A 14,030-nucleotide genomic window follows, 5' to 3' on the forward strand; every position below is an offset into this window, starting at 1 on the left:
CAGGGAGAAACTTACAACTATGGTTCCCAAAGCAGAGGCCTGCCCCAGGCCGCGGGGGTGGGGCCGGGAAGGGGAAAGGGAGCCGATCTGAGCGATGGGAACCGTCGGGAGGTTAGCTGGGCTCCGGGAGGCTCCAGATTAAACAGCTCCAGGCAGGAAGCCCGCCTTCTCCCAGATTGGTCAGGAAGTCGTGATGCAAGTTTGCGCGTTTTTTGTTTTTTTTTGGTTTTTTTTAACGCGAAACAGGGAAAGAGATCGGTGCCCCCTCCTCAGCGCTGCGGCCCTCCCTCGTGAGCACGCCCTCGCCCCGGGTGCCCGGAACTTCCCCACGTCGCGGCGGTGGCACCAGCCGCCCCCCGCGCGCTCGCCGGCCGGCTCCCCCGGGCGCCACCTCCGCCCCCACCCGCCGACCCCGGGCGCCCGGTGCCACCTCCCCCCCACACCCCTACCCCGACCCCCCGGTGCCACCTCCCCTCCAAACCACCCCCCCCCCCCCCCGGCTCCCGGGTGCCACCCCCCCCACCACCCCGCCGCCGCCCTCCCTCCCCGGCGCTCTCATGCGTCTGGAATGCGGGCGCCGCGGGCCGCGCGTCCCGGGGAATCTCCTCGCTGGGCGTCCGCGCCGGGAAGGGGGAGCGGGCCCGCGGCGCCCTCGTCCGGCCCGGAGCCCCCACGCCCCGCGCGCACTCACCGGCCAGGAGCGCGAAGGGCAGCAGCAGCCAGTAGAGGACCGGGCCGAGCACGTGCCGCCCCATGCCCGGGGGGCCCGCGGGGCCGGTCGGGGGTGGTCGCTCCGCCGCCGCGGCGCTAGGGGGACATGGCGCGCAGGGCGGGGGGGCGCACGTGCCGCGCGCCGCGGCCAGGACCCCCGGGGGGGGCGACCCGAGCGCCGCCTCCTCCGCCTCCTCCGCGTCCTCGGCCCGCGGCCCGAGGCGTCCGCTCCGGTGCCAGCCCTGCCCCGCGGAGGAGCGCAGCGCGCGGCTCTCGGCGGCGGCGGGCGGAGGCCGAGCAGGGCCGGACGGCGGCTTGGCGGCGCGCTCCCTCCCCGCCCCGGGCCTTTATAAGCTCGGCCCCCGCCCGCCGCCCGCCCTCCGCGGCGTGCCCGCCCCCGCGCTTCCCCGACGGCCCGCGCGCCGCGCCAGCCCTACGGCCCGGACACCCCCGTGGGCAGGCGCCCCGGGAAGAGCCCGCGCCCCGAGAGCCGCGGCGTCGCCTCTCGGGGCGGGGGGGGGGGGGGGCGCGGGGGAAAAAGCCCCCCAGCGCGCGGCTCCCCGGGCAGCGCCCCACGCGCCACCGGGCCCCGCGTGGCCGGAGCGACTTTCGCTTTGCTCCCGGGGACGGGAGAGCGCAGCGCCCCCTGGGGACCGCGGGGTGGCTCGGGGCCGCCACCGGGTCGCTGCGCTAAGGCGCAGGGACGGCCGCCTGGTCCCGCGGTCCCCGCGGGTGGAGAAGCCGGGGTCTGAGTCCAGGGCGTGCGGGGCACGTCGGCCAGGCCACCTCAGTTTGGCCTTTGCCGCCGCTGAGGTGAGCTCGGAAAGGAGAGTGGAGAAGGGCCCACATGAGTGTGGCTGGACTCGGGTCCTGAGTCCCAGACTGGGCGGCGGGAGCGGGACCGTGCGTGTGGTCGGGAGCCAGACAGCCTGCGGCCACCACTGGCCCCATCCGACTCTGCCAAAGCCAGGGAGCCCGACTTTGGGAAGGCCGCTGTTTATCGCTGCCTGGTTTTGTCCCCCACCTCGCTTCTGCCCGCTTGTTCCTGCCCTAATTCCTGCTGGCCTCGCGTCTGACCCTGGCCTTTTTCTAGAACCCTGTGAGATTTGGAGCCCTGGGGTTCCTCCCCAAGGCCAGAGCCCCAAGGAGGCTGGGGAGGTATGGGGTATAGGGCCCAGCTCTTTGGGAGTCCCAGGCCCCGCCTGCAGATGCTGGCTACTCCCAGCCTCTAGTGGAGACAGCTGGAGCCACCTTCAAGGGCAGCCAGAATCTGGCCACCTCGGCTCACCCCATGATGGGGGGTGTGGCCAAGGTCTCGGAGCAGGCATCGAGATCAATAGAGACGACCAAAAGGCTAGCCCACACGGGCATCCTACACCGGGTCGTGGACGGGGGACGGGAGGGCAGGTGGACAGCAGTGAGAAATGGGCAGAATAAAAGGGCGGGTGATGCCTTCCCTCGCCCTTTCCTCAGCCTGGCCAGCGCTTGGGGCGATCACGGGGGCAGATGGGGGCGGGGCTCCACGCTGAGGACACTGATGTCCTCCACCAGTGAAAGGGATGGTCTCCACGTCCACTGGCCACAGCCCCAACCTCCGAGCTCCCCCCACCTTCTCGGGGAGGATTCCTGCCCCAGTGCGCCACCTTCTAGTGAAGTGTCCACATGTCAGAAAGCAGCAGCACAGAGGGCAGGCGCCCCGGCCTCGTGTGAGTCCTGGCCCACCACTGCCTTTCTCCGGGCTCTGCCCCCAAGAGTAAAATAAGGGGAGTGAGGTCAATAATCTGAGGGTTCTCTACTCTGGCACGAGAGGGTTCTAAGCACAGAGCCCGACGCGGGGCTCGAACCCACGAACTGCGAGATCGTGACCTGAGCTGAAGTCGGAAGCTTCACCGACTGAGTCACCCAGGCGCCCCTCTAAGGAACCCTTTAAACCAGTGGGTTTGAAATCTGTGGATGGGTAGAAAGACCAGCGTGCCCCCACCCCCACCCCAGGGCTTCAGTGGGAGCCCACAGTTTCATATGTTGGGTCAGTGGAACCTCGTTTGTATAAAGGGTTTAAACGCAAGGGGAAATAAGTTTAAAAGCCACTCCTTTACAGTAAGTCCTCCTAAGGCTTAGGATACGGGGCTTTAAGACCCTTCCGCAAGAGCAGGGTGTGAGGTGGGGTGAGGAGAACACCGAGGAATGGGGGGGGGGGGGGTCCCAGAGCCGGCAGGGCCACAGCCCCCGCACAGCTTCGGGGACCTGGCTCCCAGCGCTGACCCTCCCGGCTGGCTCCCGAAACAGCAGCGCCGAGGAGAAGGGGAAGCCTCAGAACTGGCGGGACAGGTGTGCCCCGCGTGGAACAGAATGCCTGCGTGCCAGACTGGCGGGTTGCAAAAGACTGGACCGAACCTAACTATCCCCCCTCGGGAGACGCTCCCCTCTGTAGGTTACAGCGTATCCTGCAGGAGAGTAGCCCCTCTGCCTCTGCAGGCCCGTCTCTCAGATACAATGTGACAGCCGAGGAAGGCGGCGGTGGGGAGCCCAGGCTACACTGTATCCCTGGAGAGCCCGCAAGGCGCAAGGAGGAGCCAGGCCCAGAGACTCACCGAGACAGAGATGCAGAGACACACAGAGAGAGCATAGGGGCGAGGCCACGCTATCAGGGCGGGAAGGAAACAGAATGGCCACTGAAATACTCTTGCGGGCCCGTTTAGACTTCTTGCTGTATACATACAGTATCACATTTCATAAAAGAAATTTAAATTGAACACAGCGGGGACAGATTCTCAGAAAAAGAGCTTCCCGGCCCGCCTGCTTGCCGGCAGGGGAGCGTCTCGGGAACACGCGTCCCCATCCTTTGCCGATGAGGACACGTGGGTGTGGGTGGGAGGGCCATTTGCCACCGAACAAGCCGGGCCTTGATTCCAGCTTTCTCATTCCAAGTCCAAAGCCATTTTTGTCCTACCACCCCACAGCTCAGAGCCCTACTACCCTCACTGTTGAGACCATGCACGAGTGGGAGAGAGGGGCAGAGAGAGAGAGAGAAAGAGGGAGAGAATCCCAAGCAGTCTCCATGGTCGGTGCAGAGCCCCCTACAGGGCTCAGTCACACGGCCCTGGGATCATGACCTGAGCAGAAATCAAGAGTTAGACGCTCAACCGACTGAACCACCCAGGCGCCTCTAAAGATTTCATTTCAAGAGGAAACAACCCCCAGTGTCCCTTGACAGATGAATGGATAAACACAGGCGGCCCGCCCGCACACCGGACGCCTTCCAGCCGCGAGGAGGAACGAAGCCCCGCGCGCGGCCGGCCGTGCGGACGCACCATGCACACGGCGTGCCCAGGACACAAGTCAGACACGGGCGACGTACTGCGCGATCCCACTTGCGTAAAACACCAAGAGGAGGCCAGTTCGTAGGCACAGAAACTAGACGAGAGGTTCCCGGGGGCCGAGGGAGGGAGGGAGCGGGCAGTGGGTATTTAACGGGGACAGAGTTTCCGTCTGGGAAGATGGGAAAGTTCAGGAAACAGTTGTGGCGATTGCACAACACCGTGAATGTACTCGCTGCCTCGGATCCGTCCACTTAAAAGGGCTGCAGTGAGGAGTCTCGTCTCCCGGGTGTTGACCACCATCAACAACCGAAGAAACACAGCCCACCCCAAGTTCTCCGCCCGGGAGCCTCCCCAGCGCCAGCCACCTTCCCTCCTCCTTCTGAATATTGTTTTCCTGACTCCCGGCCAAGGACTTTATGAACTTTGGGGGAGTTATGATTTCTTTTTGTTTCTCTGAGAACATCCCCATTCAGTTTCCCGCTTCCTGGAAACAGAGAACAGGGGCCGATCCAGGGGAGGAGCGGCTCTTTGTCCTGGCTGGGGACGCGACTGGCCCAGAGTCAGCGGTGGCACCGAGTCGGGTCTGGACCTGGCTGCTGGCCCCCCCGGGCTGCGTCGCAAGGGTGGGAGTCGGGGCACACGACACACAAACGTGCCCACAGGTGCCTGTGGCCGGGGGCCCTTCGCGCGTTTCTACCGGGAATCCAGTGGGGCCCGAAACCCACACCTGCTGGTGGAGAAGGTCACCGGATGAGGAATCAGCATTTTCCACGTGAACCCAGCTTTTAGCGGTCTGTCAGCAGTTTCCCACCCGCCCGCCCTCCCCCCACCTCAGCAGTAAAAGCGACTGCAGCTGCACGGGCCGGCGGGAGGGACTGAGATGAGCGAGGAGCAGGTGGCCCGGACCCGAGCAGCGGACTCCCCAGACCCGCAGCAATGAGTGGGACCAGTGTCCGGTGTCCCCGTGGCTGACAGGCCCACGGGGCAAGCAGGGGTGAGAGGCTCCAGGGAAGGGGCTGAGGGCTCTGGCCAGGCCTCCACAGCCGGCCCCACATCGGTGCCTGCTGCCCTTCCCGCTCTGCCCACGAGGGCAGGAAGGGTGACGGTGCCCGGCAGCCACGGGGACAGGGTGAGGGAGAGAGGCTGGCACAGAGCAGCAGAGGCTGGTGGCTGCGTCGCAGAGGGCGCCTGACCTCGGGGAGCACGGTTCCCCCTGGGAAATGGGGTCGTTTCCAGCATCCAGACAGTTTTTGGGGTGAGAGGGGGAGCTGTGGAAAATCAAACCCTGCACAAAGCAGGTGAACGAGAGAAGAGGGAACAGGTCAAACGTGGACAGACCCCTTGTCTGGCGAGAGCAAGAGGCCCCCACGGGGCCGTCCGCACGGCGGGCGGGCTCTGACCACCCCGCGGCCCGAGCCCGTGCCCAGCACGCGCCGTGGGGGGCCGCGAAGACTGAGTGAGACAGGTCATCACATTGATCGGCTGGGATCTGAGGCCGGGGATCGACGCTGCACCAATGGTTTTCAAGAAAAGCACTAAGACTGGACGGTTTTTAACACTTTAGGGAACGGAGCCCGGAGAGTGGTACCGGACCCCGCGGCCGAGGGCGCGCCCTCGGCGGGTCCCCGGGGGGCCCCTGCGGCAGGGAGGCCGGGTGGCTGCGAGGACTCCGGGCGGCTCTGTGCAGGGGCTTGGTTCCTTCGAGGGGAGCACCGGCCAGGTGCCAAGGCACAGAGGAGAGGAAGTATTTCTTCACGGCCAAGAGGCCGGCCCACGTCTAAGTGCCCCGCTTCCCTCTGGTCACTGGGGGAGATTCTGAGACCTTTGTCCCTAGCAACACCCTGAAGGAATCCAGGGACAGAAAACCCAGGCGGTCCGGACAGGGCAGGCTCAGCAGTCCGCCTTCCAAGCCGGGCCAAGGTGGGTTTCGCTGCGTGAGCAGGGGGAGGTCCTGGCCCCAGTCAAAGGCGCGGTTCCCCAGCCCTCCCTCGGTGCTCCGCGGCCTCCTCCAGGCCTGCTGACTCACGCGCCTGTGCCCGTGGGCCCCCTGGCTCTCCCAGGAGCGTGGGGGAGGGGTGCCTGGCCCGTGCGCAGACTTGGCTGGCCCTGGACGGGGCCCTTTCCCTGCCTACACTTCTGGGCTTGGGACGGCAGGGCCCGCCTGAGGGGGGAGCAGGTGCGGGGCAAGGCCACGCCTCCCTCGCTTGGAGGAAGCTCCCCGGTGCAGGGTTAACTGACGAAGGCCCCCGCTCTGTCCGTCCTGAGTGCTTTCCAGGCTCCTGCAGGTGCCTGCTGGCCCTTCCGCGTGACTGGGTTTCCTTAATGTCACTGGTTTGGCATTGACCTATGGCCCCCAGCTGTGGTCCTGCTGGTGGAAGTCACCCGCCAGCTTGCTCAGGTGCAGGGAAAGGAGGAAACTTCCGCGTGCCTCCAGCAAGTAGACGGTGGGCAGCAGGGCCCCAGCGTTTGAGAGCAGAGCATGACCAAAGCACGGGCACAATGGCGTCCTCTCCCACCCCGGGGCTCTGGCGGGACCAGAGAAAGGAGACGGGAGGTCCTGAGGACTCAGACCCATGGGTCAAAGGCCAGCTACACTCCCCTTCTGCATTGCGCACACGGTCAGGGTCGGGGTCAGAGCTCTGGGTGGAGAGTGGGCATGGGAGGGGCACCATCAAGATTGGGGGCCTGTGTGATTCTGTCGTCTGTGGCCACACCGAGCCGGCTGCCAGCGGCCACAGTTGGTGGTCAACGCCGTAAAACGGCATCCGAAAAAGGTGCTGACCTTGCACCCATGCTGGAGGGCTCTGTGGCCCTCCACGTGCAGGCGACGTGTCGATCTCGGGGGTGCAGAGTCAGCTGAGCCAGAGCCCTAGGGACCCCAGGCTCGTGGTCACAGGCAGTTACATCCCAGGGGGGCCGGTGCAGCGGGAGCAAATTTGCCAGCCGCCTGGGTGGTCAGGAAGGGCTGGCAGGCGAGGGGGCCGCTCAGGTGTCCCACAAGATCAAGGGGAGGCTTGCCAGGGTGGGGGAGATGGCCTTCCCAGCAGAGATGTGACAGAGAGCAAGGCATCTGGGGGACCCGAGCAGGCCTGTGTGCTTTACACAGGTGGACAGGCAGTGGGGCACTGGGACAGGGTGCCAAAAACCCTGTGGGTGACCCAAGCCCCTGAGGGGAGGCTCCCCGAGCCTGCCTCTTGGGTCTGAATGCTCAGGACCTCCCGTCCTATCGGGTCCTATCGGGTCCCCTCACCCCAGGCCAGAGCTGCTCAAGGCCCCACGTGGTCACCTGGAGGCCCCACTGGGCTGCACTCAGCCCTTCCTCCCTGCCCACTTCTCTCCCCGCTCAGCAGAGACCACAGCCTCCTCCAGGCCTCTGGTCCCACATCTGTCCTCCACGGCCGTTAACACAGATTTGCTCACCGCTTCCCTTCCTGCCAGCCTCAGGAGGAAGTTCAACCCGCTCTGTGGTATTACAAGCCCTTGGTGGTCTGCTGACCATTCCTGTCCGGCCACACGGTGCTCCCGTCCACCCTCCGATCAAGGCCCAAAGCCCCGGGTCTGGGCCTTCCGTACTTGGGTCCATCCTGCTCTGTGGCTGTTACTTGTGACCATTCAGTTCTTGCTCCTTGAGGGCGGCCCTCCAGGCAGGCACAGGCGCCACTGACCCTGGCGGCCAAGTGCAGCCACGTGCCCACAGCCACACACACACAGGTCGGGGGACAAGCCAGCATCTGACCTGAGCCTGAGTCTACCCCTTCCAATCCAAAGTCATAGGCTTTTTTTTTTTAAGATTTTATTTTTAAGTAATGTCTGCACCCAATGTGGGGCTCGAACTTACTACCTCGAGATCAAGAGTTGCACGCTTCGCCGAATGAGCCAGCCGGGCACCCCCAGAGTCATAGGCTCTGCCCAGGTAATGGCCTCAGCCTCTGGCTGCTTCCCACCTCTCAGGCTTCGGCCTCGGCTAGAACAGTCTTTGTTTTTTATGTTTTAAAAATAATTTTTACTTATTTATTTTGAGAGAGGGAGAGAGAGCAGAGCAGGGGAGGAGCAGAGAGAGAGAGAGAGAGAGAGAGAGAATCCCAAGCAGGCTCCATGCTGTCAGTGCAGAGCCGGACTCAGGGCTTGAACCCATGACCTGAGCTGAAATCAAGAGTCAGACACTTACCCAACTGAGCCACCCAAGGCTCCCCTGGGACAGTCTTTCAAAATACAAAACCTGGCCTTGCTTCTCCTGAGCGCAGACTTCCGTAGCCCTAAGAGAATCCCAAAGTGCTCTCTGCGGCCAGAACCACCTTGCAGGCGCCCCCTCCGGGCCAGGCTACCGGAACCGGCCCAGCCCTGGCTCCCCGAGAGCTGCCGTGCAAGTTCAGGTCCCAGAGGAAGCGACGCCCCCGCCCAGGGGGCTTCTGCCAGCTGAGGCTGGTGCAGGGGAAGGTGGTTGACAACACCTGTCTGTAGGCCTGGTGAAATGTGGGATGTTCACCTTAGAAACAGAGCGTGCCAGCTCTGTTACCAGCAAAAGATGGACACATCAAGGAATAAAGTAGAATCTCAGTCCGGGACAAACATGCTGCGGCCAAACCATAGGCAGGTGTGGGGACAAAGGAAAGGCAGGCGGTTTCAAAGAGAAAAGGGTAAGCTGGAAGGGCTGTGATGAGCTAAATGTGTGGCGGTAAGCTGGGGGTGGACGTGTGGCTTCTCCCTGGCGCGGCTGTTCGGAGGGGTGGGGAAAGGTCCTTCCTCAGGCTGGGGCAGCAGAGGAGCGTCCCCGTGCTGGGCGAGCCCCTCTCTTCCTGTTGGGTCTGCAGGTGGCAGGCCGTGAGAGTGCCCCCTGCCCACCTCCCGACTCCCCTTGTGAGGTTTCCCAGTGGACACTGGCCGTGGCCCGCCCCCCCCCCCCCGGCCCCCGCGAGGTCACCTAGTCGGGGCCGGGCTGTGCGCTCCCCGCAGGACACACGGAACTCACCTGGGTCGGGAGTGGCTTGTGGCAGGGCCCCCCAAAATCGTTAGGTGACACAGGCCCCTTGAGGGCAGTCTCTGCACCGGAGCAGGGAGGCGCGGCGAGCTCGGCCAGGTGGGCACCTGCTGGGGGCGGGCCTGGCCTTCCCCGCGGAGCGAGCCCCCCACCCCCCCCAGGGTTCAGGCGCGGCCTGTGACGGTCCCGCAGGGTCCTCGTGCGGTTCCAGGCATTCTCCCCGGGGCTCTTCTATTCACGAGGGTCGCCTTCCCACGTAGGACAGGGCAGCAGAGCTCAGGGCAGGAGGAGCGGGACCTGCCGAACCCTCGGGCTGAGGTGACCCACGCGACCCCGGCGACCTCCAGGGGCCCGCGCCGCAGCGGGGCCAGCCCCCCCCGGTGCCGGTGGAGTGGGAAATCGCTATGCGCGCCCCCGTCCCGGCCCCGCCCACCACCAAGCCCCGCCCCACCGATGGCACCGCCCCGCCACTCCCTCCCGGCCACGCCCCATCCGTGAGCCACGTCCCGAAGTCTCGTCGCCGCTGTCAAATTGCCCTCCCGGCCCCACCCAGCTCCGGAGCCCCGCCCCTAACCTGGTCCCCGGAAACACGCGCCACCGGCCGCCTCGTCTCCGGCCCCGCCCCTTCGGGCGCGAGGCCCCGCCCCGTATCTCCGCCTCCCGCCCTCGCGTGATTGACAGCGCAGGGCTGCACCTGCGGCCCAGTCTCGCGGTTGCGCGTTCTCGCGCCGCCTGGGGCTGGGGGCCCGGGGTCTTCTGCCGCGTCCCGCTCCGCGCTTTCCTGCCCTGCAGGGCCGCGCACCGGCTCTGCCCTGCCCTGCGGCCTCCTGCCCGCGCCGCTCGCCGCTGCTGCCCTGAGGATTGGGACAGGGTCGCTGGGACCTGAGCTTCCCCCCCTGCACTCGCTGTTGGTTAATTTCAGACGCTCCGAGCGCTAATTGGAAAACTGGAGTCTATTTAGAACAACTTGGGCACGTGAACCCATTTCCAACTCTGAATTTCATGAAATCTAAATAAAGATCAAGTATTTCCATGAAAATTGAGTGCGTTCCAAGTTGAGATGTGCTGTAAGCTGTAAAACACGGACTGCACTTAGTATGCTTAGTACTAGGACTTAGTGCTGACTGCGATGTTGATGGTGGCGAACACTGAGAACCAGCCCGTTGATAAAGTTTACACTGGTTACCTGTCAAAATGATAACATTTGAGACATAATGGATAAAACAAAAAAATATATATTTACAAAAATTTTAAATTACTGTCACCCGATTTTTAATTTTCTTCATGTAGCTACTAGAAAATGTAAAATTGCACCTGTGGCTCCTGCTACATTTCTTTCTTTTATTAGAGAGAGGAGAGAGAGCGAGCACGTGCGCCAGCGAGGGGCAGCGGAGGGAGAGAGGAAGGGTGGGGAGAGAATCCAAGCAGGCTCCCTGCCCAGCGCAGAGCCAGTATGGGGCTCGATCCCGCAACCCTGGGACCACCACCCCAGCCAAAATCAAGAGTCGGAAGCTCGGGGCGCCTGGGTGGTTCAGTCGGTTAAGCGGCCGACTTTGGCTCAGGTCATGATCTCGCAGTCCGTGAGTTCGAGCCCCGCGTCGGGCTCTGTGCTGACCGCTCAGAGCCTGGAGCCTGTTTCAGATTCTGTGTCTCCCTGTCTCTCTGACCCTCCCCTGTTCATGCTCTGTCTCTGTCTCAAAAAAAATAAACATTAAAAAAAAAAAAAAAAAAAAAGAGTCGGAAGCTCAACCCACAGGGCCACCCAGGCACCCCTCCCGCTACCTTTCTGTCTTGCTGTGCTGCTCTGGACGCTCACATGTGGACCGGGACACAGTGTGCCCTATCCCCACCCTGACATCCTCTGAAAGCAGGTGTGCTGTTGCTGGTGTCTGTCACTATCGTACAGGGGCTTGAAGCTACGTGTACTTTCTCAGGGCTCTGCTGAGAGCACGTTCTGTATAAGATCCCCTGCATAAGGATGAGGCATGCGAGGCTCAGGGAGGAGGGGAGACCGAGACCTCCCAGGTCACTCGACCAGTGGGCAGCAGTCCCCTTTGCCCGATCACGTCACGGATTCCAAGGCTGGCTGTCTGGTAGACAGTGAGCCAAGTGCAGGCTGATCCTGGCTGAGACCCAAATGCCTTCAAGGAAGGTGAAGTTGCCTCCAGACTTGGCAAAGGACGATGCATTATAAGCCAAGACCATGAAAACCTTGCAGGGTTTTCTGCAGGGTCCAGGGGATCCCCGAAAGCCTGAATGCCACCATTACTCTCCAGCCCCGTCTGGTCTCCTGGGGAAGAGTGGCGGTTGAGAGGCGGAGGAGGACGTGGGCAGCTGGCTCCCTGGTGCCCCAGCTTTACGCCCTGCAAGTCTGTTTCTTCACCCAAAGATGGGGTGTGGCTCGTAGGTTCGCCGTGAGGGTGAGACAGATAGGTTATTCGAGGTATGGGGAACAAGGCCTGCACGCTGCACACAACAGACTCCAGCTCTTCCTGTTTGGTGACACTGCTTTGAAAACTGTCAGGCACCACACACCCCTGGTGGTGGCTGTAAGGTGCAAATGGCTCCGGGGCAGAGCAGCGGAGGTGAAACCATTCGCGCCAGGGGTGTGATGTGGTGACAGACCAGGGGGTGGGATGGGCTCTAGGGAAGTTAAAGGTGGTCAGCCGTGGCTGTAACTCAAACTCAGAACTTAGTGCAACTCTGATCACTTTTTGGAGTGTGGTTAAAATGATGAAGGTGGTGGCCCTCTGGACTCTATTCTCAATTCTGTTCTCTTATCAGATATTCCTGTGGTCACTCCTTGCCATTCAGGTGTCATCTCCAAGAGGCCTCCCACTCAATCTCATGACTGGGTCTTAAATTCTTTATCTGAAGTTATTATTTATTTGAGAGAGAGAGAGAGAGAGAGAGAGAGAGAGAGAGCACAAGCAGAAGAGGGACAGAGAGATAGAGACAGAGACACAGACAGAGAGAGAGAGAGAGAACGCGCGCGGGAGAATCCCAAGCAGGCTCCACAGTCAGCGGGGAGCCCGATGTGGGGCTCGAACTCATGAACCGAACAGTGAGATCATGACCTGAGCTGAAACCAAGAGTTGGACACTCAACCGACTGAGCCACCAGGAGGCCCTGAAATTATTTTAACAAGACTAATTTCTCTACTAGTCTCTGTCCACTAGAATGTGAGCTCCTTGAGAGCAGGGGCCTCATCGGTCTTGGTCTCAGCCTGGTACATAGTGGACCCTCACGGCCCAGCCTGTAATGGGCTTTCAGCAGCCAGGCTCCCAGACGGCACTCAGTAAAAACTGGCTCATCACATGAATGAAGGCACAGCGCCAATGTCCCAGTTTCTCCAGGGTAAACATCCACAAACAAGGGTTCTAGTCCCTTGTTATCTGGTCTGTCTCTTGGCATTCTAGCCAGGCTATAACCTCTTAGCATTCCATACCTATAGACCAACGTGACATTTCAGGTGGAGCCTGGACAGAACTCAGCAGAGAAGGGCTTTCACGACCCTTATTCTATTTTTCTTTTATTTTTTAAATAATATTTATTTTGAGACACAGAATGCCAGCAGGGGAGGGGTAGAGAGAGGAGGAGAAAGAGGATCCCAAGCAGGCCCCGCACCATCAGCAGAGCCCGACGCGGGGCTCGATCTCACAAACCATGAGATCACGACCTGAGCTGAAATCAAGAGTCAGACACTTGACTGAGCCACCCACGTGCCCTTCGCTTCCCTTATTCTAGACTCTATGCTTTTATTAATGTAGCCTCATATGGATCAACTTTTTGACCAGGCTTTAGTCAAGCCTCCTTGGGTTGGAAGAAACAGAAATCCACGCAGAGGCACTTTAAGCAAAAGAGGCAAATGTTCGGGAAGGGCTACAGGCTGCTTCATAAAAACCTGGGCCATCGCGAAGGGCAGTGGGTCTTCCAAGAGAGCACACTGGAAACCATTACAAACCATCTGATTTAGCTGTGTGTGGCTGCCTGTCCCTGGGCCACACGGTCCCTTGCTCACTCTGTCACCACACACATGGTGGCGGTGGCTGTCCTACTCCATCTCACTTCCCACAACCAGAGGGGACAGAAGGGTGAGCTCTCCCTGCAGAGTCTTGGGTCCCAGGAGAGGATCTGATTGGTTCAGCTGTGCACCTCTCGTCCAATCAGCTGTGACCGAAAGGTAGGGGTCATACCTTACAGAGGTGGCTGTGGACTGCATTATTGTAGGTGGGTGGGCAATTTCTTAAGAAGGAGCTGCCCCGAGCCTTAAGTCACCGCAAAAGGCCTAATCTCCGGTAATGACATTAAAAGTAACAGAAGCACAGCCAGACGCAGCGCCGTGGCATGGACACTGGCCACAGCACTGGAGGTGGTCCCCAGGCCCCTGCTGTATGGCATGCGTCCCTCCGGCTGCTGGCTGGCCTTTGAAGACCATGTGTCCCTTTGCTGCTGGCAGTGCATGCAGACAGCACTGTTCAGTCCCCAGACTCCCCCCTCACACGGGCAGACTCATTTTAGATTCACGTTCCTGATCCCACAACAGCCTGTGAAGGGTCCTTTAGGACGCAGCTATCCCCAGAGCCATTCGGGCCTCCCACGGCCTGCTTCTGCCTCTGCTTGTGCACCAGGGAGCCGGCCAGAGCACAGCAAGGCCACGCGTGTCCCTCCCAGGAGTTTCCCTGAGGAGAATGTGCCTGGGAGTGCGTGGCCGAGTCATGCAGCCATGTGGTGGCCAGGCAGGCAGGGAGTTCTCTCTTATGGGGGGGGTTCCCGGATTTGTCACGAGCCTAGGGCCTGCCTCCCATCCCCTCACACAGCTCTCTTGGGAAGCACGAGCCTAGCCAGCACGCTGTGGTTCCAGGCGGGTGGGTAGGCAGGTGCAAGACAAATGAAATGCTGGCAGAAATTCCTAAGCATTTTGGAGGCTCTGGGAAGGCTCCTGCTTCTCAGCTTATCTACGGAGGGCAGGGACTGGGCCAAACCACCGGCTGGGAGCCAGATATCGGAGTCACTTGCGG

The 14,030-nt window shown here is 61.8% G+C and overlaps 1 protein-coding gene and 1 long non-coding RNA gene across 2 annotated transcripts in view; both read right to left on the minus strand.

The window, feature by feature from the left end:
- The window catches only part of PIEZO1 (piezo type mechanosensitive ion channel component 1), a 54,067-nt gene extending 53,023 nt beyond the window's left edge, over nucleotides 1-1,044 (minus strand). Inside the window, 1 exon segment of the mRNA XM_053906752.1 lies at nucleotides 692-1,044. Within this exon segment, the coding sequence (XP_053762727.1) occupies nucleotides 692-755 (64 nt within the window). The 5' untranslated portion in view covers nucleotides 756-1,044.
- Nucleotides 1,045-10,228: 9,184 nt separating this feature from the next.
- Nucleotides 10,229-11,840, minus strand: LOC128778211 (uncharacterized). The gene is made up of 2 exons (XR_008423628.1): nucleotides 10,764-11,840; nucleotides 10,229-10,531 (listed from the first exon to the last, which is right to left on the minus strand). It is a non-coding gene; the product is annotated as an uncharacterized LOC128778211 (long non-coding RNA).
- Nucleotides 11,841-14,030: the final 2,190 nt, after the last annotated feature.

The sequence above is a fragment of the Panthera pardus genome, unplaced genomic scaffold (assembly GCF_024362965.1).
Source record: "Panthera pardus isolate Hobbes unplaced genomic scaffold, ASM2436296v1 HiC_scaffold_19, whole genome shotgun sequence".
In the NCBI taxonomy this organism is placed as follows: Eukaryota; Metazoa; Chordata; class Mammalia; order Carnivora; family Felidae; genus Panthera; species Panthera pardus.